Genomic DNA, 18,987 nt, shown 5'->3' with positions numbered 1-18,987 from the left:
CAGTCTTTGCCCCTATAGAATCATGCAGGGCACAGGTCCTGACCTCAGCTCAGGGAGCAGTCTTGAGCTGACTACAGTGAGAGTCACCTCGTGACTACAGAGAAGGAGCTCACAGTGTGCTGGGACGCACTCCACTGCACAGTGCACTTACTGTAGTACTTGAACTTTACCTCATTGGTTGTTTTGATTGTTGCTACTTCTTTACATTTTAAACTTGCAACCCATTGCTTTTCATCTGTGTATCACCACAAGACAGTGTCTTACCGGCAAAGTTTCGGCATGTCTGACTCTGATGGCTCTGTGGCATCCCCCTCATTCTGCCCTTCTTCCTCCCAGCATACAACCTAGCTTTCCCTGCCTACCTAAGTTCTGCCCTGCTATAGGTCCAAAGCAGTTTCTTTATTCATTAATGGTAATCATAGCACACAGGGGACTCCCATATCAATCTATTACTTCTACATTTCCATAAATAAGGTTTAACCTCATAGGAAATTCTACATTACCTATCCTGTTATCTGACTTATAGTACTTGATGTCATACAGGTATGCTTATATCAGTCTTCACAGTCTTGTTACATCGGATACATGGTGGTGGTGCTGTTACTTAGTCTCCACTGAGTGATTCTAGGGATTGAGCCATCAATCCCTAGATAAGATAAGGTCTCTAAATAAATCTTAGGATATACTGAACAGATGTGCATGTTGCATTGTAAAAACAAAAGAAGAATAAAAGTGATGGGCAACACAATCTCTTTAAAAGATCATAATTATCCAACTGCTGGAACTAACAGACAATAAAATGGATAAAATGCTGTGTGAAGACTTTGACATTAACTAGTAAAAATAATCAGTCACCTCAAAGAGAGTACAAACAAGCAAATGAATCCAATCTAGACCATGGAGAGAAAAGAAAAACACAGCAGCCTGGGGCTTGAGGGATCCAGCAATGTGGGTAAGAAAATCAGCACATGAATGAAAAAACTGCCAGTGTGGAGGGAAAAAAATCAGCAATAAAATTGAGATTTTGAAGAAAAAAATACAAATTTTGGAAATGACTTAATAAGTCAAACAGAAAATACAGTGAAAAGAAAAACTAATAGACAGGACCAAAAAAAATCAGAAATGGAAGACAAAGCCAAGAGAATACTCAAACAAGAAGACAGAAAAGATAAACATGAACAGAATGTCCAAGAACTATGGGAGCAATCTAGAAACCAGGCCTAAGAAAACCCAGGATACAAGAAGAAGCCTAAATAAAAACTAAAGATATAAAATATATATCAGATGAAATCATAGTACAAATTTCCCCAAATCTAAAAAAGAAGCATTCAGAAACTCAAGTAGGTATGACCACAACATGTCAAAATACAAAGCAAAAAAAAAAAAAAAAAAAAAAACACACACACACACTAAAATCTGTAAAAGAAAAACAAACTCACCTGCAGAGAAAAAACACATCTGAATAATATGAAACCTCTTACCAGCAATCCTAAATGCCAGGAGAGCAGAAAACAGTTTATTTAAAGTCATGAAACTGAGTAACTATCATCCAAGATTATTATATTTAGGAAAGCTGTCATTTAAATTGACAGTAATGAAAGAGAAACATAAAATGAGGCCGTTCCAACAGCCAGGACTGGAATAGACACCCACAGCAATACTGCATGAGAAGACGCAGAAAGTCAGTCTCAAACGTGAGAGAAGAGCAATGAATGAATTTCACATGAGGGATATATTTTTTTTTTTTTTGGTTTTTTCGAGACAGGGTTTCTCTGTAGCTTTGGAGCCTGTCCTGGAACTAGCTCTTGTAGACCACGGTGGTGGCGCACGCCTTTAATCCCAGCACTCGGGAGGCAGAGGCAGGCGGATCTCTGTGAGGGATATATTTTTAAAAAGAAAATCTTGGAAGAAATCTATTATGTACAACTAAGGAGGCCACCAAACCCTGAATACTAATAGTGGGGAAAGCAAGTGATAATTAATCCAACCAGAAAAACAACCAATACAATCACAGGAGCCAGTGACCATCTTAATAACTTCAAATGTAATGAACTCAACAAAAGAGGAATAACTAAAAATACCCACCTCTATCAAGGCTTTAACACACCTGCTCTCGAGCTACACTACAGAGCTATATTACTTGACGCATCATGGTACTGGCACAAAACATAGACATGTAGACCAACGGAACAGGATAGAAAACCCGGAAGTAAACCTTAATCCACTTAATTTTCAACAAAAACATCAAAATAAAAGTAAAAAAGCGAAAAGCAGGCCCACAGCTCCACACTACAGAATGGCTCCCATGTAGATAACTGAATACACAAAGCCTGAGAAAGCTTGGGAAAGAATAGAGTAAAGCATGTTTTCTTGGTAGCAGCAATTTCTCGGGTCTGCTCTGCTTGGTAGAGGCAAGCGTGCTCATCTAAGTGAGGCTTCCTGCAAAACCCTGCAGCTCTTTTTTTTTGTCTTTAGATATTTTTTTATTTCTTCAATTTTTATTACCAGGAGTGACTGAAATAAAAAATATAATTGAGTCCCATCATTATTGTCATTATGGAAATGGCTTTAAGAGAAAACTGGTCAGATGAATATTATTGCTTCCCACTTTTCAACTGGTAAATAGTTGCCACTGATAAAACAGACAAGCCCACCAGAGAATCTGTCCAGAATGTTCAAGATATGGTGTAGTATACAACATGCCTGTTCTCGGGGAGAACACCCACGACATAATTATGTGTACTTCTTGATCTCATCATACAAGACAAGCACAAAGGCACCACCCATGCCCCTGAGAACGTTGGACCATGCACCCTTGAAAAAGGCCTTGCTTCCTTCATCACGAGCAATCTTCCTCCAGCAGTTGATCGTGCCTGTATACATGATGTCAGTTCCTTTGCGTCCTGACTGCATCATCATACGACTGCGAACCGTGTCAAAGGGATAGGAAGTCAAGCCAGCGACAGCAGTGACAGACTGTGCAATCATCCAGCTGATGAAGATATGAGTGTTCTTGGGATCTGGAAGCATTCCCTTTGCAGTGTCATAGATGCCAAAGTAGGCAGCTCGGTAGATGATAATGCCCTGGACTGACACATTAAAGCCTTGGTACAGGCCCCTAATCCCATCAGATTTGTAGATCTTAACCAGGCAGTCACCAAGGCCTTTGAATTCCCTTTCAGCTCCAGCTTTGCCCACATCAGCTGCTAGACAGGTACGGGCAAAATCAAGGGGGTACACAAAGCACAAGGATGTGGCCCCAGCGGCACCACCTGATGCCAGGTTCCCTGCAAAGTAACGCCAAAACTGGGTCCTCTTGTCCACACCACCCAAAAAGATCTGCTTGTATTTATCTTTGAAGGAAAAGTTGAGAGCCTGGGTGGGGAAGTATCTGATGACATTGGCCAGGTTACCACGACAGAAGGAGAGGACTCCCTGTTCCTTGGGGATACGAACCACGCAGTCTATAATGCCCTTGTATTGCTTATCTGCCGTGATTTGCTTGCTGGCATGCTGCACCTGCAGCAGCAACTTGACCCGCTCGATGGGCGCTACCGCCATCTTGGAGATGGCCGCGGCCACTCCACCTGCCAAGAAGTCCTTGGCGAAGGACACAGCGGCATCTGTCATGTTGAAAGAGAAAGAAAAGGCAGAGGAGCGCAGAACGGGACTAGCTTGACAACCGGCTTTGACTCCCGGACTCTCCCTGCAGCTCTTTTAAGAGGTCCCGCCACGAAACACTTAAACGGTGTTGATGAAAAGCTGAACGTGTGCTTTTCGGTTTTCAGCTGTAGCAGGAAAAAAGTTGCGCTGTTTTAAAATGCCAGCTTTCTGGGCCGTCCTGCCAGGGCAAACTCTGACTCTTTCAAGCAGGCAGTCCTGACTATGGAGCTTTTGATTGTTGTTTAACACTGTTGCAGCTTGCTTGCTGGCAGGGACCTTAAAATGCTATAGAGTTGTGGCAATAAACATGGCTACAGCCAGTACCTCAGCCAAGAGGCTGAAATCTCAGAATGCTAAGAAATGGGCTGGATCTAGCTGTCAAAGCCATGGCTTTAGTCCTACCGATATTACTTGGTAAGTTGAAGATTCATGTGATTAGAAAAAGAGAGAGAGATACAGTAAAGATAAATTCAAAGATGAAGAAAAAATGGTTTGCTATGTGTTGGAAGTATGTGCAGGCTAAAGGTTAAAGTTCTTAGGGTAAAAAAGGAAGAAAGTAGTTGGTGTGGTGATACACACCTTTGATCCCAACACTTGGGAGGCAGAGGTAGATTGACCTCTGTGACTTCAACGTGTGGCAGGACACACCTTTAATCCCAATGCCTGGGAGGCAGAGACAGGAGGATCTCTGAGTTCAAGGACAGCCTGGTCTAAAGAGTTATTCCAGGACAAAGATATACAGAGAACCTGTCTCAAAAAATAAAAGTAAAAATAAATGAAATAGAGGTTAAAAACAAAGCTACACAAAGATGGAAAATACACAGAAAATCTTGATACTGTATGCTATTATGCTCTCTTTGAATTGTTTGAATGCTGAGGAAGGAGCAACAGCTACTAAAAGATATTTGTTTACAAATGCTGCTGAACTAATCCAACATAGATATTTTGAAAATACCTTGACTTCAGAATTTGGATCTAAGGATATGATACTTTGGAAAAGAGATTCTTCTTTTGTTATTACAGAAAATGAGACTCTGTGGATTGCTTCTATCCCAATATGGTATGATAGACCACGCCCTCCTGAAAGGTTGCTGTGAACACCCTCAAAAAATTATTTTGCTCAACTGCCGACTGAAAGGAACCTAGCACACAGGCTACACCATGAAAGATCTGATTAACAGCGCCCCCATTCAGCAGGAAGCAGTTTGGAGAGAAATAACTGCGCCCATGTTCCCAAATATTGTTTACAAATGTTCTTTTACATTTAAAGGGGGAAATGATATAGATATGAATAATTTACATTGATATAAATTTTGCTTCGTTGATATAAATTTAAGGTTAATTTTGTTATATGTATATGTATTTCTAATAATGATTAAAGTATTGTGATTTGTAATTCATTTAAAAATGTAATGTATATTAGGAAATATAGGTTGTTAATGGATAGTCATCAATAATAGTCAAGCTTGTAGTCATATTAGTTAGATTTTCTAGATATATAGAGATATATTTTAGTTAGATAGGCATTCCTAATATCTTTCAAAGACTACAGTATATGGCATTTAAATGTTTTAATAACTTAGGGCTTTTCAGGACAAGACATGTCTGCTCATGGCAGCACCAATCTACTTCAAGAGGAAGATGGGCATTGAAGAGGCTCCTTATGGAGTTTGATAGCCATTTGGGCAAGAAACTGCTCTTGCCTGGACTGTTGGCATAAACTGGACACAAAGAACCCACAGAAAGAGAACTGCTGTACTTGCCTAAAGGTGAGATGATCTTTCGGGGTTCCTGATTCATGAAAGAGTCTGCGAGACATTCTACAGGACACAGCAGATACTGACTGAACTGCCTTTGAAATTTCCTGCTTTATGGAAATGTCTGCTGGAAACTATGGGCCTGTAGGCTGAAGATGGATGCCCCAACGGTACAAAGGAACTTTGGGTGACTGTCCAGGCAGTGAGATGTCTCTGTGATTTCTAGAGTTTTGTAAGTTGCTTACTTCTCATTTACTTAGGTAATATTATATCCTTCTGGAATCTTAGATGAAGTTGAAGAATAGATAGTTATGGTTTTCCTTAGATATGATAAAAGATAAAATAGATATAAATATTGTAACTGTAATTCTTGCTTGATAACTGTTTTGTTATATGCAATTTTGCTATGTTAAAGTGAAAGCCTTTCTTTTTGTTTAAACAGAAAAAGGGGAAATGATATAGGTGTCTTCTATCTATCTGTTGATTTCATTGGTTAATAAAGAAACTGCCTTGGCCCATTTGATAAGCTGGCCCTTAGGTGGGTGGAGTAGACAGAACAGAATGCTGGAAAGAGGGAAGTGAGGCAGATGCCTCGGGCAATCGCCATGCCTCACCTCTCTGGGGCAGATGCCATGCCTCTACTCTCTGAGACAGATGCGATGAAGCTCCAGCCCAAGATGGACTTACGCTAGAATCTTCCCAGTAAGGCACCACTTCGTGGTGCTACACAGATTATTAGATATGGGTTAATCAAGATGTGAGTAAGAGGCTGAAACTAATGTGCCAGGCAGTGCTTAAATGAATACAGTTTGTGTGTTGTTATTTCAGGTGTAAAGCTAGCCGTGCAGGAGCCAGGCAGGACGAAAAGCAGGCCCGCAGCTCCACACTACAAACATCAAAAGAATACATTAGGAAAAAGATAGGTTTGCACTGGGGAAAACTGGAAATCCACAGATCTGATAATGACTCTAGATTTCTATCTTATTACCCTGCACAATTCAAAATGAATCAAAGACACCGAAAGTGCTGGAGAAAAACACAGGTAAAGCACTTCAAGTTACAGGCACGGGGGGTTGGAAAGATGGCTCAGCAGTAAGAGCACTGGTCCCAGAGGACCCAGGTTCAATACCCAGTACCCACATGTGGCTCACAACTGTCCTAAACTCCAGTTCCAGAAATCTGATGCCCTCTTCTGGCCTCTGCACCAGACACTTATGAGGTTTACAGACATACACACAAGTAAAATACCAATACATATAAAATTAAAGTTAATTAGTTAAATTTTTTTAAAAAAAATTTAAAAAACATGGCTAAGACTTTCTGAACGTGTCTACAAAAGCACATAAAATAATTCCAAGAAATGATAAATGGGATGGTATAAAACTAAAAAGGGTTATCAAAGCAAAGGAAACAATCAAGTGAAAAAATAGCCTAAATGATTGAAAAAAATTATCAACTATGTATCAGACAGATGATTACTATCTACAATATATAAAGAGCTGCAAAAATACAGAAAAATTTCCAATCAACAAATTAGTTAATCAAAGAATTAAAAATGACAAAGCAATATTTGAATTAATGTTCAGCAACCTTAGGCACTAAGGTAATGCAAATTAACACTGTTTTGAGAGCTGATCTCACCTGGGTCAAGAATGGCTCACAACATGAAAACAAATGCTGACAAGGTGGTGGAGGGTGAGGGGCCCTAATAAACTCTGGTAGGAATATAAACTGGTACAATCACTATGGAGGTCAATGTGGAAATCCCCCAAAAAGTGACGGAGTGCAAATGGATCAGTGGGTCAATGTGCTTCTTGCATGATGACACCAATTTGATCACCTGAACCTGTATAAAAGGTGAGATGCACTGGAATATTTCTATAATCTCAGCACTATTACTGACAGAAGGGAGGCAGAGACGAAAATAAGCAAAGAAGTCCCCTGGTCAGATAGCCTGATATACACTGTATAGCAGCAGAAACAAGAGAGACCCTACCTCAATAAGGCAGAAGGCAAAAACTGACTCACAAAAGTTATGTTGTTAGGCAGGTGATGGAGGCACACGCCTTTAATCCCAGCACTAGAGATGCAGAGGTGCCTGGATATCAGTGAGTTCAAGGACAACCACTTTGTCTACAGAGTGAGTTCTAGGACAGCCAGGACTACACAGAGAAACCCTGTCTCTGAAAAAAAAAATTTTAAAAAGTTGTCCCGTGACCTCCACACAAGCCCTCACTCACACACACATTCATACATAAACATATGTAAGCAGAATAAATTAAGAACATAACTTTTCAATTTAAATACAACTGCCATATGATGTGGCTAGTCTAGTCCTGGATGTATAGCCAAACAACACTAAGTTGTAGGAGGAGAGAGCAACTTGTTGGTTCCCGGCCACTTAGCCCTAGAATAATCACACAATTAAATCACTGCTTGGCCCACTAGCTCTAGCTTCTTATTGGATAACTCTTACATATTAATTTAACCCATTTCTATTAATCTGTGGCTTACCGGCTAAAGTTGTGATGTCTGTCTCCAGCAGGGCTACATAGTTTCCCTCTGCCTCCTTTCTCCCAGCATTCCACTTAGTTTTCCCTACCTAGCTCTCTGTTCTACCCTATCAGGCCAAGCCAGTTTTTTATTCATTAACTAATAAAAGCAACACACAGGGCTGGAGAGATGGCTTAGTGGTTAAGAGCACTGCTTGCTCTTCCAAAGGGTCCTGAGTTCAATTCCCAGCAACCACATGGTGGTTCACAACTACCTGTAATGAGATCTGGTACCCTCTTCTGACCTGTAGGCATGCATACAGACAGACCACTGTATACTTAAATAAATAAATCAAAAGACACTGATATTTAAAAAAAAAATTTTTAAAAAAATAAACAAAAGCAACACACAGACAGAAGGACCTCCCACATCACTAAGTCAACAGAGATCCTACTGCATCCACACTTATTGCTACAATAATAGCAATATCTAAGAAATGGAACTAAGCCTACCTACCTACCAACAGAAGATGGAAAAAGAAAATGTACAAACACACAATAGATTCTTATTCAGCTATAAAGAAAAATAAAACCATGGCAGAAAATGCTAAATAATGGGCAAAATGAGTAGAACAAAAGGACATTATCCTGAGTGAAATAAGCCAGAAAAGACTCTACAGCCCAAGCTGGTTTAAAACTTACCTGATAGACCAGGTTAGCCTCAGAATCATAGCAATCCAGTCTCCAAATTGACCTGTCTTATAAGAAATTATTTTTCTCCAGTCAGGTACTCATATTGTCCAGGCTACAAGAACTTCTGATCCTCCTGCCTCTACCTATTGAGGCCTGAGATCACAACAAGCACGTACCACCATGCCAAGTGTTATGCATTGCTGAGGACTGAACCTAGTTTCATGCTCACTAGGCAAAACTCTGCTACAGCCCCAGCCCTCATTAGAAATTCCTCAAGGAAAGTCTTCGTTTAGAAAGTAAATGATGGTAATTACTATCAGGAAAGTCTCCAAAACTAGAAAACTTATTATTAGTAGAGATGAATACATAGTCTAATTCAAAATACTTTGTTGGGCTGGAGAGATGGCTCAGTGGTTAAGAGCATTGCCTGCTCTTCCAAAGGTCCTGAGTTTAATTCCCAGCAACCACATGGTGGCTCACAGCCATCTGTAATGAGATCTGATGCCCTCTTCTGGCCTGCAGGCAGACAGACAGACAGAATATTATATACATAATAAATAAATTAAAAAAATACTTTGTTACTGCAGTGGCAGCGTGGAAGCCGTTTAAGTCTCTAGTGTGAAGCCAAAAGTGAAAATTTTAAAAAACAACTGCAGTTAGAGTAAGTTAAAGGAATATAAAAACAATAAGTTGATTGTAAACACAAAAATATACATTTGGGGAATAGGGTAAAAGCCAAGGCATTTGTTTGTAATCAAAGTTGTGAGCTTAAAATAGTCTATTATAACAATATGTCTTCTGTCAGCTCGTGGTGACCACACAACTGAAAACTGCAGCAGATGCTCAAACAGGAAAAAGACAGGAATTAAAGCTTCACACTGCAGAACAAACACCACAGCACAAAGGTAAACAACAAGTAAAGGCTAACAGATAAACAACCAGAAAACAAACAAACAAGTGGAATGAGCCCCGAAAACAAGTAAGGGCTGAAATACAAAGAGTTTGAGTGATCATCCAAAGAATACAAAAGAGCTGAACTGGTAGAAAAGAGCTAAGTGTACGCTGCCTACAGCAGAAACCCTTTAGCTTAAGAGACGCACATAGACTGCAAGTAAAAGATGAAGATAGCTCATACACACACTGGACAAAACCGTATTCAATCTAAGACTGCTTCAGGAAGTGAATATACATAGTGTGACTATGTCAAGGAGATGAGGGATGGCTCAGGGGTTAAGGGCGCATATTATTCTTGGAGAGGACCTGGGTTTGGTTCCCAGCACCCACAGGGGGCTCACAGCAACTAACTCCAGTACAAGGGGATCCACCTTCTGACTTCACAGGTACCAGGCACATGCAGTGGTGCACATATACGCAGGCAAAACACTCGTGTTCATGAGTTAAAGAAATCTTTAAATTTTATGTATGAATATATATCAAAGCATTAAATAGGTAAAGCAAGTATTAATAAATCTCAAAAGAGAATTAGGCTCTAATTCAATAACAGGAGACTTCAATGCCCTACTTAGCCCAATTAGACCTAACAGACATGTATGAAACCATCCATGCAGTAGAGGTGAAGTATGCATGTTGCTCTAACACGCAAGGAACACTGTAGGAAGGAACATTCTCTAAGAGAGATAGGATATTACATCACAAAACAAGTATAATGAATTCAAGATTGAAATAGTTTGGTAAATGCTTCCCAACCACAACAGTGAGAAGTTAGGATCAACAACAGGAGGAATCTTAGAAAGTTCACAAACATTTAGAATTAAACAAGATACTCCTCCTGAGAAACCAATATATAACATAAACCCCAAAGGGAAATTGAGAAGTGATTCAAAACAAAAAAAGAAAAAAGGAAACAGGGCTGGCAAGATGGTTCAGCAGTTACCAGAGTTCACTTCAAAACCTCCTTACCTCTGGCCCCAGGGACTGACTCTCTCTCTCTCTCTCTCCCTCTCTCTCTCCCTCTCTCTCTCTCTCTCTCTCTCTCTCTCTCACTCTCTCTCTCTCTCTCTCTCTCTCACACACACACACACACACACACACACTATGGTAGCTTAGCGTGAAGAAATATCACCTATAGGCTCTAACATTTAGCACACGTTACTCAGCTGATAGTGCTGTCTGGGAAGGCCTAGGAGTTGTAGCCTTGTTAGAGGAAGTAGAGCTTGGGGCAGGGGAATGAGGCTTCAAAGCCTGGTACCATTCCCAGTATGCATCTCTCTGTCTCTCTGTCTCTCCCTCCCTCCTTCTCTCTCTGCAATACAAACACAATAAAAACAAAAAAAATCTTAAGAAACAAATAAGCCCAACTGATCATAATCTAAATGGTAAATTTATACCAGTAAAAATTTATAGATTCTAAATAGTCTAATACTGAACCCCAAGGAACTAGAAAAACAGCAAACCTTAAGTTAGCATAAGGAAGAAAATAACGTAGATCAGAACAAAGTAAGTCCAATAAAAAATAGCAAAAAAATCACACACACAAAGTAAAATCTGCGTTGGTTTCTTGTAAACAGAACCAAACATCCAGCAAGAAAGACAGAGAAAGAGCACCCATGCGCTCTTTGAGGCACACGGGTCTGGTTCAGAAGAAGGTACAGGGCTTGAAACCACACAAAGCTGGGCCTGGATAAAGAGCAACGCAAAGGGGCTCTGTTAAGCAGGAGGCCTGTGCAGAACTCAGGACCCAAAGACCACCAGGTTGGGAGTCCATCATCTGTTATCCTGTGATGACTACCTACTCCAGATGGTCTGAAAACTCTTTTTATATGACCCAGGTGAGCTGGCTGAATCACTCATTAGTACATTGTACTCAATGAGTTCCCAGGCCTGGTTTTCTGATATGATTTTGATACTCATGTGTCTCTGTGGTGTTGGTTTAATTTGGTAAGCTCATACGTAATAATGATTTGCTTGAGTAAATAACTCCTTTATCAGTTTATGGCTCGCTGTTTGTGTTAGACACCATGATTGTTTATGTACACAAACACACTCAGTCATTCAAAGGCAACCTGAAAGCTGAAATTTTATATGATATAGAATAATTTAGTCTGCAACCTGACCTCCATAACCTATAAGAATCTAATAGATAAAAAAATTCAAATAATAACTGAGATAAGATCTAGATATACATGCCATATTGGCTTGGAACTCTCTACTTAGCCCAGGCTATCCTCCAACTCTTCCTCCTCCTGCCTCAGCTTAGTCTCTAGAAAAAATATGCCATGAGTTATAACTCTTTTTTAATGTAAATGTTTTACTTTTTCAAGAACTTCATGCATGAGTACTGTATTAGTATCATTTCTACCTCAACTTCTCCTGTTTATATGCACTCCCTCTCAAATTCAAGACATCTTCTTTAATTACCATTGTTACGAGTGTTCTCTCTCTCTCTCTCTCTCTCTCTCTCTCTCTCTCTCTCTCTCTCTCTCTCTCTCTCTCTCTCTCTCTCTCTCATCCATCTGTGTTGCTAATATGCTCGTGTAATGAGGCCGACCACTTGGGATTGGATGACCAGACAGAACTGTCTCCTTTTGAAAGCTAACAGTGACTCCATTGAACTCTATGAAATTATGCCAATTTTAAATCACATAGACTATGGCAATCTTTTCAATAATGACCCTCAAAAAGGTCCCATGAACCCATGTTCCTGACACACTTCCAGGCAAAGTCAAAACTGATGATTTTGAAGTTCTGCTACTGTACTGTTTTTGTACTTTTGGCATAAAAATGATTGTGGTCAAAAGTGTTGGGCCTTAACACCAATCAAAATAGTGGCACCAAATTATACAAGCTCTCAGCTTCATTTCAGAATGGCCATGATGCAAATGTTATTCATTTGACACATTACAATCTTGGGAAGCAATCAGAGAGGAGGTAGTAAGGGGGCAGAACAGAAACATTCTTTGTGCCCCTCTGCCAGGGTCAGGGCAACAAGGAGAAACTGCATCCTGTACAGTGAATGCAAGGACAAGTTAGGAGTCTACAAAGCAGAAAGTGGGAAACCAGAAAGCATAGAGAGGGCTGGGATGACTCAGTAAGCAAAGCACTTACAATGCAGAGTGAAGACCTTAGCTCAAGTCGCCAGGACCCAGAGAAACCTAGCACAGCACTGTGTCTCCAGAATCCAGTGCACCGAAGTGCAGGGAATACGTGGTCTTCTTTTGGAAAGTGAAGTGGAACTAGGATGAGAGGATAAGACTCTAAGGTCCATAAAACACATTAACTGAGCTCCATCTGCAAGGCATAACCACAGATAACAGATCTAGACAGCAGCAAACTCAAAGTAAAGAACAGAAGGCATGAACCTATTAGAAAGAGAAAGGGATCAAAAGACAGATGATGTGCGGACAATGGGGGAAATTCCAAGGAGAAAGACATGACAGATGCCCCAGAGACTTCAAGTGGAACAAAAGCATCAGAAAGGAAATCTGGAAACATAAGCAGTCACACATCATGCTAAAGCAGAAATGCTGAAGGTTCCTTTCTATCATGCCCACACTAAGGAGAACCCATTCACTGAACCAAGTGCTACACACTACCATGTACCAGTTCTTCAAATGGCCAGGGAAGACAGACGAAGACACTGTCTGGAAAGGCTTTAGATTAATGCACATTACACCATGGCAAGGGCTAAGAAAAGAGTGGTGGTTCCATAGAACCAGAGTTACCAAGGAAGAGGAGCCCTAAACTGAGACCTAGGAGTCCTGCAAATGAAACTCAACCTTCCTAGGTCTCAGTTTACTGGGTCTGTAAAATGGGTGTGAAAATGGATGGCAAACTCACATGATTATTGGGAGCACGAAATAACCAAACTATCTAAAAATTCAGTAACTAGACAGCAAAGGTTACTTTTCTTGTCCTTTCCAAAAATTAATAACAAGTAAAACATAAAACAATATGAGACTCAGTCAGTATATGGAGCTCAGGACATTCCTAGATTTTCTCATATTTTGTAAATTACTCTTATTGCATGATGTATTGGTATTAATTAGTGTTTAATCTCTCCTCTTGCAAACTTTTCCAATCCCCCTCTTCCTTCCTTTGAGCTGTGCTCTCCCATTCTCTTGTTCTTCCTTTCTCTTTCACACACACACACACACACACACATAAAAAAATTCTCTCTCTCTCTCTCTCTCTCTCTCTCTCTCTCTCTCTCTCTCTTCCCTCTCTCTCTCTCCCTCTCTCCTCTTCGTCACAAAATTCTTCATAATAAAGAAAAAACCCAAATGCGACAGAAGCACTGTAGTGAGGAACTGTGGGCCGGATTCCCGCCGCCCTGCTCCCGCATGCTTAGCTTTGCATGCAAAATACGGAAACTGTATTCTTTTAAATACTGCCTGGCCCATTATTTCTAGCCTCTTATTTTCTAATTCCCACATCTCTTGCTTTAACCCATATCTAATAATCTGTGTAACACCACGAAGTGGTGTCTTACCGGGAAAGATTCTAGCATACGTCCGTCTTGGGCTGGAGCTTCGTTGCATCTCTCTCCCTGAGCAGAGGCCTGGCGGTCTGTGTAACTTAGGAGAGGCGTAGCATCTGACTGAGCCATCTACCTCACTTCCTTCTTCCTGTTCTGTCTACTCCGCCCACCTAAGGGCTGGCCAATCAAATGGGCCAGGCAGTTTCCTTATTAGCCAATGAGAGTCCTCCATCAAAGCACGGCTGGTACCCAGTCAAAACAGAGTAAATTCAGGGCCAACACCAGGCAGCAGGGTCCTCTCATGCTGCGCAGAGCTTCCATTCTCAAACCCCAAGGAGAAGACATTTCCCCTGTTTTATGGTAAACTGAAATTGGGCTAATAAGCAACACAAGTGTGGCCCACCCTCAAACATAACTGTGTATCCTTCACAGTCTGAAGAAACGAAGGTTACAGGCACACGATGTTTCGTAAAGCAGACAAGGATGCTGCAGAGGACAATGGCTGAGAGCACCGTCCTCACCACTAAAATACGCCTGCCATCTGCTGCCATGCTCCTGGCTGTGATGATCAGAGACTCACTCTGAAACTAAAGGCAAGCACCCAACTAAATGCTTTCTTTTATTTAAAAAAAAAAAAAGCACTGAAATAATAAACAGAGTTCTCAAGCATAGAACAGTCTTTCAAGACATCTGGGGGAAAGAAAGGACAACAATATTTCACTTCAGCTCTAGCGGGGTGATCCTGCCGCAAGGCCAGCCCTAGAGTATTTCCTTCTTCAGAGAGTAAAATGCCAAGCCCTGAAGACCTCTCAACGCGATGGAACTCCAGAGAGGGGAGTGCTGGAAAGGGAGCAGAACCTGAGCTAGGAATTTCTATTCCTGTTTCCTCTGCTTGGCCTTCTAGGGTGGAAACAAATGTATTTCTTGGGGTCTATTTGTTTTTTTACTTTCAGAATACATTTTTCCTTTTATGAAAGTCAGTGGGAAAAAAACAATTCCCTTTCCAGGGTTTTAAAAATCACTTTTCTGGAACGTATCTACTAAACTGACAATTTCATAACAAACTCTCAGTAAGATGACAGATGTTTAGATATACTATGATAAAATGAAGTTTTTTCTTTGTTGCAGCAATTACTTTTATCATTTAAGAGAACGAAGTTTATTTCTATTGGTGCTCATAATGCTGAGGGATTTTTATACTGAAGACCTGAGGTTTCCAGCAGGAAAAACCCTCTCATAAATTCAAACACAAACGAATCCTCGGTCTAGAATCAAATCTGCTTAATGTCTCAAAAACACCAGAAGCCTCCATTACAGGCAAAAAATTCATACTTTAGTAAATTTACAGCAGAGGGCCGGGGAGTCCTGAGGAGTTCAGAGAACGTTCTGAAGTCCTGACTGCTGCTTTCAGCATCCCAGCCACTTGAGACCCCAGACAACAGACACGTGACTGTTTGGCTGGATGATAGGCAGCTTTCAAATACTGATGTCTCTGTGTATTTAAAAGTCCTCTTCTTTTTCTTACTTCCCGTGGTTATGGATCTGTACACGGGAATGAGACCCATGAGAAACTCTGGCTAGTGACACACAGCAGAGGTGGGTAGCAGGCTGTGTTATCTTTCACTAACTGAAGTTGGCACGGGGATAAAGCATGAGCTGGCTCTGCTCACAGTCGACTGTTTCTTCCCTCCCTCACCCCACATCCCTGTCTGGAGTTCTGGGATAAAGAAAACCACTTTATCTCTTTTAGGGTGGGGGGAGTTGATAGGAAAAAAAATCAAACATTTAAATTTGAGTTCTTCATGGAGTTACTCATGGGTTTTGTTTTTTTTTTTTAATTTCTGGCTTTGGCTATTTTTCACAGATTGAGCTCTTTAGGAAAGTAAAGTTTATTGATTTTTAAAGAGTCCAGTGTTGAGCTATAAAAGTTGATGTGTGCTGTACGATATCACAACACACAGTGTAAGTCGTCATGCAGACCGCCTGTGCACTCCGGCTCTTCTCGTTCACGTATGGATTAGTTCTCGTGTCACTGTACTTACGAGGAAGAACTCCAAATGAAGCACACTTGGTAGTGTCACATACGGGACTGTGGAAAGGAAAGTGAGGCAAGGAGCCCAGCATGGTGGTGCACCGCAACACTGGGGAAGCTAAGAAAGGAGGATTCTTTCCAAGGCATGCAACTGGGGGGTAGGTATGGGGTATCCACTAGATGAATTAGAGTCATACGGAGTCAAGATTGGATCCCTAGAACCCACACTAAAAGCCTGACATGTAACTGCCATGCTCAAGAAGTAGAGATAAGAGATGCCTGAACGACCTGACTTTGTAAATAATCTGGGAAGTTATGGAGCAAGACACCCAATGATGTCAGCCTCAAGTCTTCATATGCAGCATACTGATAAATCCAAGTGCTCATATACAGTAAAACACGCATGCACTACATATACACACCTCACAGTGCATATGTCAGAGAGAGAGAATAAAAGGGGAGGTAGAAAGAAGAACTTCAGGAACTAGAATTAATAGTCAAACACCAAAATGGTTTTAAAGGAACAACTTCTACTCAAAACAGGCTGTGCATTGTCTACGAGGAGTTGGCACGGCTGAGGACAGAGTGCGTCTTCTCTGACGGGATGTCTGCATCTGAATTCCAGCCCTACTCCTCAGAGACGGGCAACTGCAGGTGAACACTGGTCCTTGTGTGAAAAGCAATGGTCACACAGAGTGACTGGCAGCTCACTTCTACAAGTGCTGTAACGATTCACAGGATGGCACTCTAACGAGAAGACCGGACATCTTCTAGGAGCTCAATAAACATCAGTTGCTTTCACTTTCCCTGCCATCTTTACAGTCTGGAAGCTGCCATCTACAGCCACCAAACACTAAAAGTTATTATTTCAGTATTTTCATGTCATGGTCTCTAGTTGGTTTCCTCCTAGCTTCATTTACATTCTTCTACTTTCAAAATTTATTTCATCCTGACAGTTGATGATACTTGTGCCCGTAATTAATCAAGAATTTAGACACTGTATTTGTTTGGTTTTGTTGTTGTTTTGTTTTGTTTTGAGACAGGGTTTCTCTACAGCTTTGGAGCCTGTCCTGGAGCTAGCTCTTGTAGACCAGACTGGCCTTGAACTCACAGAGACCAGTCTGCCTCTGCCTCCCGAGTGCTGGGATTAAAGGTGTGCGCCACCACCACGCCCAGCGTATGTTAGTTTCTTATTCACTTCTGAATGCCTGACAGAAAAAAGGAAGGGGTCATTTTGGCTGATGGTTTCAGGATGCAGTTCAACATGGTAACTGGTCAGGGTCACAGGGAATCTGCAGCCAGGAAGAGACAGCAAGGAAGGTTGAGCCTCAGCCTGCTTTCTCCTTTCTTTCTTCTCTGTCCAGTCTAGGCCCCTCAACCCAAGGATGGCCTCCCACATTAGAATGGATCCTCCCACATCAATTAACTTAAAGCACCAGAGGCTGTTTCCTGTTGAGTCTGCATCCTGACAAGCACTCAGACCAGCCCTCACTCCCATCCATAAGGACACACTAATACTTACAAGCTAGCAGAGAGCACACCACAAGAGAGAAGGAAACTTTATCACTAAAAGAGGAATACATTTTCATGTTTCTAGAAGTAAATTCTACCTATTAGCCAGATCTAATATCCATATTAAAATATTTCTATATTTTAAATCATTGTCATATTTAAAAAACAAAAACTGTAAAAGCGGGGTGGAGCTTGAGAGACGGCCCGGGGGTGAGCTGTGAGAGCATGAGGACCTGAGTTCAGATCTCCGCACCCACCAACAAGAAAAACAACAGCAGAAACTGGGTGCCTACTGTGGCAGCACACATACTAAAACAGGAAAGAAAAGGGAATTTTTTTTCTAAATCAAAGTATTGCTGTGTTATTCTCTTTTTGATCAAAACAAAAAAGTTATTTAAGATATAAATTCCACGTTATAAGACAAACATCAAAGCTGAATGGGGACAAAGGAGAAAAAAATAAGCAATGTATTCTCTTGGTGAACAAGGCTCAACCACCCATCATGTTCATGGACAATCAGCAAGATGACCACGGAAGACAAGGGACAGGACAGCCTATCTGCCCATTCAATTACTAATTTTTATAATAGTTAAACATTGAATCAAAATTGATGAAAGCACATTCATCTATCATAAGGGGGGAGAGAAAGTAGATATAAAATAGAATTTGCTGACAATGGTTCTGAGCAATCATCAATTAGGAAAGTAAAAGAATTATTCCAGCCAGGTGGTGGTGGTGCACACATTTAATCCCAGCATTTGGGAGGCAGAGGCAGACAGGTCTCTGTGAGTTTGAGACCAGCCTGGTCTTCAGACCAAGTTCCAGGACAGGCTCAAAGCTACATAGAGTTGTCTCAAAACAACAACAACAAAAATAAATTATTCTACATATTCAAAAACTCTCCTGGACTTTTCAAGTTGAGAAACTTAGAAAAGCAGTTACTGCTGAGCCCCAGGGACAATGTACACATATTCCTTCTCCTGGTCAATAGTTCACAAATAGTCATTACTTTTATCTAAATTCCATTTTGGCTAGGGTGGCCACAGTTCAGGAGAAGGTTAGAGAAGTTTCCTCAGACTGCCATGGCTCCCCTAGGAGTGGACAGAGAGGCTTACCCATGCTCATCTTGATGGGCAGGTTTTCTCTGCTGGCTGCTTCCACTAGATGTCTCCGAACTTCCATCACTGCCTCTTTGTGCTTGGTGTTCAGTAAGGCTTCCCACAAGGCCTTGGCTGAGGTGTCACTACAGTGGAAGCACAAAACAGCTCAGAATCAATTCTTATTGGGGAAAGGAAAGGACTAGAAGAAAAGAAAAAAGCCAGCATTATCTTATAAGCACTGATACAGTCATTACCACTGGCAAGTATTAACTTGATACAAGATAGCCAATTCATTTAATGG

At 41.1% G+C, this 18,987-nt stretch overlaps 2 protein-coding genes across 2 annotated transcripts in view; both read right to left on the bottom strand.

The window, feature by feature from the left end:
• The window catches only part of Scfd2 (sec1 family domain containing 2), a 326,524-nt gene that overhangs the window by 278,243 nt on the left and 29,294 nt on the right, over positions 1–18,987 (bottom strand). Inside the window, exon 3 of the mRNA XM_038331345.2 lies at positions 18,702–18,829. Coding sequence (XP_038187273.1) covers positions 18,702–18,829 — 128 coding nt within the window. The remainder of the gene's footprint in view (positions 1–18,701; positions 18,830–18,987) is intronic.
• Positions 2,459–3,645, bottom strand: LOC119815168 (ADP/ATP translocase 2-like). The gene has a single exon (XM_038331355.1). The coding sequence runs from the start codon at positions 3,628–3,630 to the stop codon at positions 2,734–2,736; it is 897 nt and encodes a 298-aa protein (XP_038187283.1). The 5' UTR covers positions 3,631–3,645; the 3' UTR covers positions 2,459–2,733.

Source organism: Arvicola amphibius, chromosome 1 (assembly GCF_903992535.2).
Source record: "Arvicola amphibius chromosome 1, mArvAmp1.2, whole genome shotgun sequence".
Taxonomy (NCBI): Eukaryota; Metazoa; Chordata; class Mammalia; order Rodentia; family Cricetidae; genus Arvicola; species Arvicola amphibius.
Note: the sequence above shows the minus strand (reverse complement) of the source record. Positions and strands in the feature narration are given on the sequence as shown.

What these genes read in the sequence shown, in the direction of transcription:
- LOC119815168 (XM_038331355.1), bottom strand. Translation starts at nt 3,630, where the DNA reads ATGACAGATGCCGCTGTGTCCTTCGCCAAGGACTTCTTGGCAGGTGGA.